The sequence below is a fragment of the Erpetoichthys calabaricus genome, chromosome 1, assembly GCF_900747795.2.
Source record: "Erpetoichthys calabaricus chromosome 1, fErpCal1.3, whole genome shotgun sequence".
NCBI lineage: Eukaryota > Metazoa > Chordata > Cladistia > Polypteriformes > Polypteridae > Erpetoichthys > Erpetoichthys calabaricus.
This window is the reverse complement of record NC_041394.2, coordinates 292,185,911-292,198,435: the sequence shown is the minus strand read 5'-3', so window position 1 is coordinate 292,198,435 and position 12,525 is coordinate 292,185,911. Positions and strand designations below refer to the sequence as shown.

The window sequence follows — 12,525 nt, the reverse complement described above, 5'->3', positions numbered from 1 at the left end:
GGTGTAGATGATATGCTTGGTCTTTTTATTATTTGTTTCATTTTATTTTACTTATTTTAACTTATATGTAGCATTTTCTGGAGAAAAATTAAAAAAAAAAAACCTTTGCCAAAAATAATATTCTTTAGAATGGTTTTTGAAAATATAATATTTATATATTGTAGCATTGGAACCGAGCACTGCAATGAATGGATTCTCTGCTCTTTACATGGCTCTTTGAGGTGGCTTGTAATCCTTAAAAGGACTGCTCCCCTTTTGCATCACCAGTTGGAAAAGCATGCGACTTTGCAGACATGCCATTTAATTAGAGACCCTGCCACTGGTCATGTAATGCCAGCTCATATTTGGATGACTCATACCTGGGTGTTGTAACTTGTAAGCGCCGTTACAATATCAATATATACTGTGAACTGAAAAAGTTGTAAAATTTCACATTGACAAAATTCTCTCTTTTATTTGGTCAGACAAAAATATATATTTTTTCAAGTTGGCTAAAATGCACATATTGTATAGCATTTTGTGATAATGCACTTCTTTTATTTTCTCATGTGTTCTTCCAAAAATGCGAATTAAAAAAAAACGTATTCAGAAACAGAAAGTGTTTGTATGAAATGTGCCTAATATAGTGGTCTTAATGTTTACATACTTGAGCAGGTTTAATGAAGTTTATTAATCTAGTCGGAACTATTATTCCCAGGTACAATTTCAGGACGGAAGAAATACTGCAGACTCCTTAGCCGCTCTGCGATTGGATAATAGAAGAGAGGCGGTGTGCTTACTTTGTTTCAGGGAAGGCATATGTTGTCTATTTTTTTCTTGTATGTTAATCTGGTCTAAATTCAATGATGACAACGTTAGTTCTTGACAACGGGGCATACACAGCCAAAATTGGATACAGCCACGATAAAGTCAGGTTAGTGGAAGAGATTATGTTAGGAGAATGCTCCGAAAATATTGACGCAAGATCAATCACTAGATTCGAACGGATATTTAAAATAGACATGAACTGTACCGACCACTCATATTTCGCTTATGGAATAGTTTGTTAATGTTAAAAAGGTTTACTTTTCTATGCAATGAATGATACAATACGATTTTTAAAATTTACTGTGCAAATATTCATTGTGCACTTTATAAAGTGTTTATTTGAGCGAAATATGCGTGTACGGAGAATGATACATCCGCATACACATCTCTAACTGTGATGTTTAGAATTTCTGTGGCTTAATCATAAAAGCATTCGCGAAGTTATCATCTATTTTTTTCTAGTGTGATACCCAACTGCCAGTTTCGTTCAAAAACGGCTAGACTGAAAACTTTTACTGCCAACCAACTCGATGAAATAAAGGATCCTTCAGGTCTTTTCTATATCCTGCCCTATCAAAAGGTAAGTGTACTGGTAGTTTTCCTTTTACCATGCGTAATTATTAAGTCCGTTTTTGCAAAGTTGAATGGAAAATGTAATTGTACCTTCACCCGTTGTTTTATAAGTCGCTTTGGATAAAAGCGTCCACTAAGCAAATCAATGTAAATCTATAGAGCTTGATTTTTGGAACACTACCAATTTATTCACGAAAAATTAATCTGTGCAAGAGTATGCCAAAGAAACTTACTTGGAAAAAAACAAATATAATAATAGGCCTGTTTGATTGCCACCGGGATTCTTGAAAAATTATGGTGCCAGTCCATCACAGAGACTCCCCATCTATATGACCCCATAGCCCAATTTGCAATCGCCAATCAACCTAACAAGCAGGTATCAGAAATTAGAAGTTTGTTAAACTGACATGTCAGGTGAGTTATAGTACAGTAGAAGGCAACTGAACACGAATAGCAGTAATGTTGAAAGTGCTTATTTATTCAATTTCTGTGTTCCTTATACCATACAAAACAGAAAAGTATCACCACATTGCCAAAAGTGTTGGGGCACCCCTCCAAATCATTGAATTCAGGTGTTCCAATTACTTCCATGGCCACAGGTGTATAAAATCAAGCACCCAGACATGCAGACCGCTTCTACAAACATTTGTGAAAGAATGGGTCACCGTACATCACCAAGTGCAATGCAAAGCATCGGATGCAGTGGTGTAAAGCACACCGCCACTGGACTCTAGAGCAGCAGAGACGTGTCTGCTGGAGTGACGAATCACGCTTCTTTGTCTGGCAATCCGATGGACGAATCTGGGCTTGGTGGTTGCCAAGAGAACGGTACTTGCTTGACTGCGTTGTGCCAAGTGTAAAGTTTGGTGGAGGGGGATTATGGTGTGGGGTTGTTTTTCAGTGATTGGGCTTGGCCTCTTAGTTCCAATGAAAGGAACTCTTAATGCTTCAGCATACAAAGCCATTTTGGACAATTTCATGCTCCCTACTTTGTGGGAACAGTTTGGGGATGGGCCCCTTCCTTTTCCAACATGACTACGCACCAGTGCACAAAGCAAGATCTACAAAGAAATGGATGAGCAAGTTTGGTGTGGAGAAACTTGACTGGCCTGCACAGAGCCCTGAGCTCAACCCGATAGAACACCTTTGGGATGAATTGGAGCGGAGAGTGCGAGCCAGGCCTTCTCATCCAACATCAGTGCCTGACCATACAAATGCTTTCCTGGAAGAATGGTCAAAAATTCCCATAAACACACTCCTAAACCTTGTGGAAAGCCTTCTCAGAAGAGTTAAAGCTGCAAAGGGTGGGCCAACTCCATATTAAAGCCTATGTATTAAGAATGGGATGTCATTAAAGTTCATGTGTATGTAAAGGCAGGCGTCCCAATACTTTTGGCAATATAGTATATTTTTAACCATTTTGTTTAGATCATATCCAATACAGACTCTTAAAGTATAACAAATAGGTCATGACTACTGAATAAATTATTGTTTTCTTTTCGTTCTGCCTATATTACAGGGGTACTTAGTGAATTGGGATGTCCAGAGAAATGTGTGGGATCACCTATTCGGTAAAGAAATGTTTAAGGTATGAATAACTAAAGAATAAAAACTTATTTGCAAAAAAATATTTTTCATTTCTGTGTTATTTTCTCCTGCTTTTTCCAATGCGTAACTTTAATGAATTACACAGTGGAAATAAAAGTAAATTAATTAGAATTTATTAATGAGTTAAAGTAACATAGCTAATTGTGAACTGGTATGATTTCACAACTAATATTGATTTTCTTTCTTTGCAGAGACACTGTGTTTGAGAACTGAAATGAATTATATGTTTGGTAACTTTCAGAGATGCAGACTGATGTGCAATGTAACTTTTTTCTGTAAATATTAGGTTGATTTTGCAGACACTAGCATTGTGATCACAGAACCATACTTCAACTTCAGTTCAATTCAGGAGTCCATGAATGAGATACTTTTTGAAGAATATCAGTTTCATGCTGCCCTCAGGATAAATGGTAAGTGTGCTTATTAGTGTTGGATCGGTACCAGTATCAAAATGGTTCCAAGGCAAATAATGGGGACCTCCAAAACCTCCCATTTTAGTCCAGCCTCCCTAGTGCGCCTCACAATTGCTCATCTCTGTGGTGTACAGCACCATTGTGTCACACTATGCACCTGTTGCTGGTTCCGGTCACATCACAGCACGCATCATTTCATGAAATCTATAAAACAGACATTTTTTCACAAATGCAATAACAAGTCCCAAGGGATGGGGGTGCAGAGGAAAAGCTGACATTTATTTCCAGTACTGAACATTCTGAAATGTTGGAGCCGTACTGTTTTAAAATTTGGGTTTTTTGGTGCTTTTCCAGTACCAGTATACCTTGTAATCGTAATAATAATTAATAATACATATTATTTATATAGCTCCATTCCAACCCTAATGCTTATTTATATACATTTAGCTTAGATGAGTAGGACTATTCAACACCCCTTTCAAAATCATAGGTGACAAAGTCATTTTTTATATAATGTTTAATATGTTTTGGGGTACATAGTGACAAGGCTCTTGAACCATTTCTTTATGCTAAATATTTATAAATCCTTCATGCCCTTGGCTTGTGGGCTATCCTATTAAAATCGGACAGTTTTTTTCATGTCAGATTTTGGGGTGGAAGCTAAGATAATGGTGATTGTTAAATATGTTTTCAATTAACCATTTATTTCTTAATTTTGAGTTGTGTATGCGATCATTGTCATATTGGAAGATCATCTTTTGACTAATGTTGATTAGCAAAATTGGCCAGTAACCTTATTCATTGAATTTTACCCTGAAAATTCACTATGCAGCCAGCTTAGATGAACTTTTTGTTCACAGTTCCCCATGATGCTCCATGAGACGAGTGTGACATTACAGTGCTAAAACAGCTAATGTTGGATGGGGAAGTCACTAAACAATCTGTGCAATCTGTCTGAATTTAATCGCCCATGCACCAAACTTTCACACGAGTACTGTAAATGTACTCCGCCTCACCCTTTATGCCACTGCATGATCTACTATCTGCATTTGTGAATAATTTATCTTGTATACATGCATGCATGATGTCACTACTGGAAGGGTATTCCAGCTGAATTTGCACTCCCACATGCAAATTTAAAAAAGGTTTTTTCATTTGAAGGGTACATTAGCTGACCATAATGACAATATTATGAAATAACACAGTGTTCTGCATAGATTCATTGTATATTGTGCGTTCACTGCAGGATTAAACATGTAATGTTCCTCACTATGTAGCACATAATGTCAGGAAGGGCATAGGCTCCTTACCCACTGACTTCTGTGCCTTTCATCAAGTTTGGTGAAATTTTTGATCATTTCTGTGTTTTTACTGAATTTGAGGCAAAGCAAATTCATTAGGGTTTGCTTATCACTACTCGTGATCAAACCTGTTTTTTGGGGTGATTGGCTCCAGCAGAAACCGTGTCCCTGTAGTTAGGATATAGCAGGTTGGATAATGGATGGATGTTGAGTTTTGGTAGATCAGGGACCCCAGGGCCAGCTTTGGCAATTCAGAGTAGCAGCTTCAGTCATTCATTAGATCCTTTACTATGTTTGCACCCTTTCTTTTACGCCTGATATAATGGTGATGACTGTGGTCATAGAGATCCATGTTGGTGGTATCTGGCAATAGTATCTGGTTCCAGTTAAAGTTAATTTTGTGTTTGGCAGCTGTAAGTTTTACAGCCTGCTTTGAAGGAGGGCTTTCTTCTATCAGTACTTCTAAATAGTCTGTTTGAATGAGTGCATGCATCCATTCACCATCTTCAAACCAGCTCTGTCTAGTTCAAGGTCATAGCGAGGTCAAAAAAAACTTTACGATATGTTCTATTGTCAGTTAATGTGTTGTTTAAATTTAATTGTGGTATTGATTTTAATCTATGATTGTAAATTATTAGTTGCCACAAGTGAAGAGATGTAGTAATCAGCTTTTGTTACCTGTCCTATTACACTTGCTAACAAGCCAGCCCTAGCCTAACTAATGTTACTCGATTATGTAAGTTGCTTTGGATAAAAGCATTTGCCAAGGAAATAAACATAAATGTCATAGCTGGAAGTACAGATCTTCACTTACACTGAGGTCACTTTAGAGTCATCGGTTAACCAAATGAACCAGCAAGACTTTGGAGTGCAGCAAGTGAGTGGAAAGCTGAAGTACCACACATTAAATAAACTGACCATTACTAGGCCAGGATTATCCTTGAAGTTTAAAAACTATACTAAATTATACTATACTAAATTATTGACTTGAACATCACAGTGGCACAATCCTTGCTGCTGCAGAGTCCTCTGTGCACATCTGGTTCCCATGCACAGCCACTGTTAAATCTGCACATTTCACCCAAGCCCCCCTCCCCCCCCATCTCTTAAATGGGTTTTCCTTCCACACCTTTCAGATCGATAAGTGGAAACCTATACTTATGCCAATATTGGAGCTTGTTCCAACCTTGTGTCTAATGCTGATGGGACAAGCTCCACCCTAGAATGGTTTTAAGTGGGTTCGGTAATGTATTGATCAATGAATTAACTTTTATTTGGTGCCCTAATAACTGTAAGGAGTAACTTTTTATATATTTCTGTATACACATTAAGTAATTTTTGATAATTATTTTTCAGGGTTTTCTTTAACACAGTATAATGCATTAAAAATATTTTATTTTGTACTGTCTTTCTTTTAGTCTTTTGAAACCAGTAGGTCTAGAAAGGATCTTTTAATATTAAAGTTTATTTTAATAAGCAGAATTTCTGTGTAGAATTAATTTCCTTTTGAGAAAAAGTTGCATTTCATACATTTTAAATAAATTGTTTAGAATTACATAGATTAAACTCCTGTAGTTTTTCTTTAAATGTTGGCTAGTAAATATATCTCATAATCTGTGACAACTGTTTTGCACATTTTATTTTGTTAATCTTTTATATGCACAGTTGAATTGTTCCTAGATAATGTAGATACAGTATATATGCAGTAGGGCATTTTGTGTTGTTACTGTGGATGGACTCTACCTTCATTTTAATGTGCCTTTCTTGTTTGTTAGCTGGATCCTTAAGTGCTCATAAGTATTTTCAAGAAAACAGCTCAGAACTGTGCTGCATTGTTGTGGACAGTGGTTATTCATTCACACACATCGTTCCCTATTGTCGAGGGAAAAAGATGAAAGATGGCATTTGCAGGTACATTGTTCTAAACCACTTTGCTGCCTTGGCATGGAAAAGTTTAATAGTCTTTCAATGGGATGAATACAAAATACATAGCATGTTTAAAAATACAAAACTTTAATTATTTAAGTAAAGATTGAATCTTCCCTAAGCATGTGTGCTTATGTGCAGATAAAGTGTGCGTTTAAGCCATAGATTGTGCTTTTGGTTTTCTTGAAAGAATTACTTGGGCTTTTTTTCTTATGCATTTTTCTTTTCTTTAATAGGCTAAATAACTACCCTTTTTGCATCTTTTGCAGGATAAATGTTGGGGGAAAATTGCTTACAAATCACTTAAAGGAGATCATTTCCTACAGGTATTTTATGTGTTAAATGGTAAATAAATAGTTAAGAATCTATTGCAAACAAAAATATTTAAAAATGTAAGAAGTGTTAAGGTTTTTGCTTATGTATTACTATGTAATTGTAAAATGCAATCTAAAAATTGTGAGAAAAATGTTTTGTGTGTATTATGAAAGGATAAAGAAGTAGTTGTAAAATGTGCACATCCACTAAAGATGCAGACACTTTTTTTTTTAACCATTTAATACATTAAACAATTACCTTCATGCTCACAATAACAGTATAATGTGACAAAAAGTGTGAATGCCCTCCTAAAATCTTAGCTCATGAAACCTCTCAAGCATATTAAAACAAAACTAAAAATAAAAAGAAATGATTAAATTTTAACTTTCTATGTGTTTTTATTAGGGTCTATTCTTTGGATATGTGTACTAGTAAATATTTTACTCCTGGTCCGATGTACCAGTGTGCCATAGTAGCAGACATTTGTTGAAGGAATCGGCATCCCAGAAACTTTGAAGCAGTCATCTTGTTACCTGCCATAAAGATGCTCAGAGTATTAAAGATTGCTTTGAGGACTTTGTTTATTCTATACCTGTCATTCCATAAATTACCCATTCATTATTTTGCTCCAGTACTATCTTAGCTGTCATGACAGAGCTATAGTTCTAAAACATCTTTCCATACAGACTCTTCACATTCAGAGAAATTTATGTGGAGTGGATCAGAACTTAAATAAGAAGTCCCTCCTCTTCCTATGCAGTTGTTTTTTTTTCTTTTGAATTATATGTCATTTGTTTTAACTGTCTGTGACTGTATACTTTTTCTATTTTTTTTATTTATTCCAGGCATTCCATTAGTGTTTTTTTAAATGTAATTCTTAAATTCTTTCCTATAGACAGCTTCATGTTATGGATGAGACACATGTTATAAATCAAGTTAAAGAAGATGTATGTTATGTATCTCAAGATTTCTACAAGGACATGGAAATAGCAAAGTATGTACTAACGTTTTTAGAGTTTGTGTATTTACGAATGAAAAGCTTATTACAACTTAAACTTAAAAAAATCCTCTTTTTCTCTCAAGGTTGAAAGGAGAAGAAAATACCGTAATGCTCGATTATGTACTCCCTGATTTTAGCACAATTAAAAAAGGATTCTGTAAGGTAAACTGTGCAAAACATATTTGCAATGACTCCTTGATGATGCAGTATGTACAGTATCAAAGTGTATGCAAACTCCCTTGTCTTACAAATTATGATTGGTGAGGTGATAGTCAGAAATATTGCTTAATGTGAATAAAAAGTGTTTAAGACCACAACATTCTAAGTGGTTTTCTATGTTGTTTGTCTCAGTAACATCCTTTAATTTTCTAGCCACGAGAAGAGATGAACTTTAGCGGAAAGTACAAGACTGGTGAGCAGATTCTGCGTCTGACCAATGAGCGGTATGCAGTTCCTGAAACTCTTTTTCATCCTTCAGACATTGGAATTCAAGAGATGGGCATTCCAGAAGCCATTGTCAACTCTGTACAAAATTTACCTGGAGGTGAGATTAAAGTGGAACACTGCTGTATATTATCTTTTCTGTATGTTACTTTACCAGAACTAGAATTTAAGTATTTAAAAGGATATGCTTTCACCTAAATAAGTGTTTTAGTAAAGCATTCTTTCCTAAAACAATTTTTTTTTTTGGTGCAGGAATAAAAATGAAAATCAATATTTTGAAATGTTGGCCATTATTGGCTGTATTTGTATACAGTATACTGGTCATATGTTTCTTTAAAAAAGTGTATTAGATTTCCTAAATTATCTTAATTCCTATTAAAACATTCTGCTTTTCACAGAAATGCAACCCCACTTTTTTAAAAATATTGTGCTGACTGGAGGCAATTCACTTCTTCCTGGTTTTAGAGACAGAGTGTTTAAAGATGTAAGATCTCTTACTCCAACAGATTTTGAAGTCTCTGTGGTTCTGCCTGCAAAGTGAGTATGAATATGATACTGTACACACATACCTATGAGCATACAAATTTATTTATGTAATATATCTGCTTTGTGAGTCATGTCCTGTTCTCTCTGGGATACATGTGATTTGCTTTTGTCCAAATAGAGGTTTTTAGTATACTTTGCACATATCTAAAACTTAATGATGCTAAGTATTGCAAATGGTTTTTACACATTATGTAACTCACAGATTTAAAGTAAAAACTTCCTTACCTATAAATTTCTTTCTTGGTTCTGGGTTACCTGGAAGCTGGTAGCTTTTACTCATCCCTTCAGACTTGCATTTTAATCTTCATTTTGCCCTGGATGAATGGGTTAGGAAAATTGATAGATGGATGAGAAGTAGTTAATTCAGAGTCGGGTCAACTCCTAGCTATTCTAGATAAAATCACTATTGTGTCTTAAACTGAAGTTTTATAATTGCAGTACTGGTAAATTCATACCATAACTCAGATTCCCAAAGCGAGGCAGGATTTGAACATTCTGGTTTATAATTAATTTATTGTTAACATCAGTATAATCCTGTTACACTGAATTGTTTTTGCCATATGCAGCAGCTCACACCTGGTTTCAAAGAAACAACCTATTGACTCGAATGCAGTCCATTTCAAAAAACAAACATATTTAATTTTTTTCTTCACAAAAGTTAACATTGGACCCTTTAAATGTATTTCTGTCCACACACCTATACTTTTTAGTTGAAAATATATGTTCACCAATCCGCTATAACATTAAACCCACTGACAGGTGAAGTGAATAACCATGATTACCTTGTTACAGTGGCACCTGCTAAGGGGTGGGATATATTAGGCAGCAAGTGAAGAGTCAGTTCTTGAAGGAGAAGTGGCGGAAGCAGAACGAATTGCCAAGAGTAAGGACCTGAGTGATTCTGACAATGGCCAAGTTGTGATCGATTAAATGACTGGGTCACAGCATCTCCAAAACATCTCTGCATCTCTCAATATGCAGTGGTTAGTACATGCTAAAAGTGGTCCAAGGATGGACAAGTGGTGAACTGGCAACAGGGTCAAGGGCACCCAAGGGTCATTGAGGTGTGTGGGGAGCGAAGGATAGTCTGTCCAGTCCAATTCCATGGAAGAGCTACTGTAGCACAAATCGATTTTGTACTGTAGCACAAAAATGTAATGTTGACCATCAGAGAAAAGTTTCAGAATACACAATGCGTTGCAGCTTACTGTGTATATATAGTCAAAGACTGGTCCAAGTGCGCTTGCTGAGCCCTGTCCACCACAGAAGGCATCTACTATGGGCACTTCAGCATCAGATCTGGACTTTGGAGCAATGGAAGAAATGAGCCTGGTGTGATAAATCACATTTTCTTTTAGATTATGTAAATGGCTGGGTGTGTGAGGGTTATTTACCTGGGGAAGAGAAGGCAGCAGGATACACCATGGGAAGTAGGGAGAAGTCAGCAGAGGCAGTGTGATGCTCTGGGCAATGTTCTGTTAAGAAATCTTGGGTCCCTACATTCATTGTTGCAAACCATATACACCAATTCATAGGAAAGTTATTCATTGGTGGCTGTGGCCTCTTTCACTAGGATAATGCGCCCTGCCACACTGCACAACTTGTTCAGGAATGGTTTGAGGAACATGACAGAGTCCAAGGTGTTGACTCGGCTCCCAAATTCCTCACATCTCAATCCAGTTGAGCATCTGTGGGATGTTCTGGAAAAACAAGTCCGATCCATGGAGGCCCCACTTGCAGTTTACAGGACTTAAAGGATCTGCAACTAATGTCTTGGTGCCTGATACCAGATGATGCCCTCCAAGGTCTTGTGGAGTCCATGCCTCAATGGGTCAGAGCTGTTTTGGTGGCACGAGGGGAACCTGCACAATATTAGGCAGGCAGTTTTAATGTTGTGGCTGAGAGGAGTATATCATGACACTAGAGAGCAGCAGTATAAAACTTTTTAAACTCAAATTCTATCTTTAAAAAATGGTTCTTTGTTAATTTTAAGTATTTTGTTTTCATTACATTTTGCTTCATTTACAGAACAATCTTGTTTATGTTCAGTTAATTGATGTATTTTTGTTAATACCTTAAATTTTATTCCAGTCCAATATGCTACTCTTGGGAAGGTGGAAAATTGCTGTCTGAGAATCCAGATTTTGATGAAATGGTTATAACAAGAGATGATTATGAAGAAAATGGACACTACATATGCGAAGAGAAATTTGACATTTAATGTATTTTCGATTTCTATTGAAATTAAACTTAATACAATCACTTTTCTCAATATTTAGTTATAGTTTATATTTTCAGTTGTAAAAAACATACAGATACATGCACTGAAACTTGGCATTTCAGTTTGTATTGAATGTAGGCTGCAAGGGTTTTGTCATTTTGTATTTTGTCTTTTTATAAATATTTTAATATACTGTATGTACAGTATAACCAGGTTTAAAATGTGTGTTTTTAAATATCAAATGTAATGTAAATAATACTACACCCAAAGAAATATTAACTGTAAATACTGTCTTAAATGCATTGTAAAATGTAAGAATGTATATATAAAACATGCCAGTTTAAATTCTTATCTTTAGATTTGCAATTTTTTAACATTGTTATTTTTCCTATGCACTTAATTTAACACATTCTGTCAAAAGAAACTTTTTTTTTTTTGCAGCATTGATTTATGGTGTTTGGTCCACCCATCCCCCAAAGAATGAACATATTGTGTATTTTATGAAACTATCTGAAAAAAAATTGTTTAAAAATGATTTGGACTCCTGCGATGGGCTGGCGCCCTGCCCAGGATTTGTTTCCTGCCTTGCGCCCTGTGTTGGCTGGGATTAGCTCCAGCAGACCCCTGTGACCATGTAGTTAGGTTATAGTGGGTTGGATAATGGATGGATGATTTGGACTCTCCGTACTGTATATTACATTTATTTATTTGATGCCTTTATCCAAAGCATTTGGGATAAAATTGGTTTAGGTTTTTTTTTTTTCCCCAATTGGAGCATACATGAGTGAAGTGACTTGCTCAGAGTCACATGGTGTCAGTGGCAGGATTTGAACCCACAACCTCAGGGTTTGAAGTCTAAAGCCTTGACCACTGCACCACACTGCCTGCCGTTTTAATAAGTAAAATATGTGTCTGAATGTACCTCTGCAGGGTTGGGTTCTACATTGTATATCTTGTTGTTAGGATAGACTATGTGAAGAAGCTGTTTCAGAAAATGGATAAACACAATGAAGCTCATTAAAGAAGGGCTAAAACAAAGTAAATGTGATTTTTATCTATACTGTTTTTAAAGAAAGATCGCACATTTTGGTTTAAAAATGTTCAAGTTAGTTGAGAAAAGAATAGGATTATTGAGCATTTAGTTAACACAAATATAAATACAATCATTTATATTGAAAACAGAAACTTCTCAAATCTACTTAATGCACAAGATTGGGTCATGGGGGCCAAACACTATCCCAGGAGCACTAGACAGAGTGCCAGTGGTGCTACTCGTATAAGTAAAAATATTCTGGAAGTGACTTTCTAGAACATGCAAGGAAATTTGACTAGATTAAGTGCAGTACAAGAGTATATAAACAATACATTCAA

The 12,525-nt window shown here is 35.9% G+C and overlaps 1 protein-coding gene across 1 annotated transcript; it reads left to right on the top strand.

The window, feature by feature from the left end:
- The first annotated feature begins 719 nt into the window (after positions 1–719).
- Positions 720–11,327, top strand: actr6 (actin related protein 6). Its single transcript, XM_028816714.2, has 11 exons — positions 720–913; positions 1,270–1,387; positions 2,900–2,968; positions 3,275–3,398; positions 6,478–6,613; positions 6,898–6,954; positions 7,839–7,937; positions 8,027–8,105; positions 8,316–8,487; positions 8,786–8,924; positions 11,025–11,327. Exons 1-11 carry the CDS (start codon positions 843–845, stop codon positions 11,152–11,154), a joined length of 1,194 nt encoding a protein of 397 aa, XP_028672547.1. The 5' UTR covers positions 720–842; the 3' UTR covers positions 11,155–11,327.
- Positions 11,328–12,525: the final 1,198 nt, after the last annotated feature.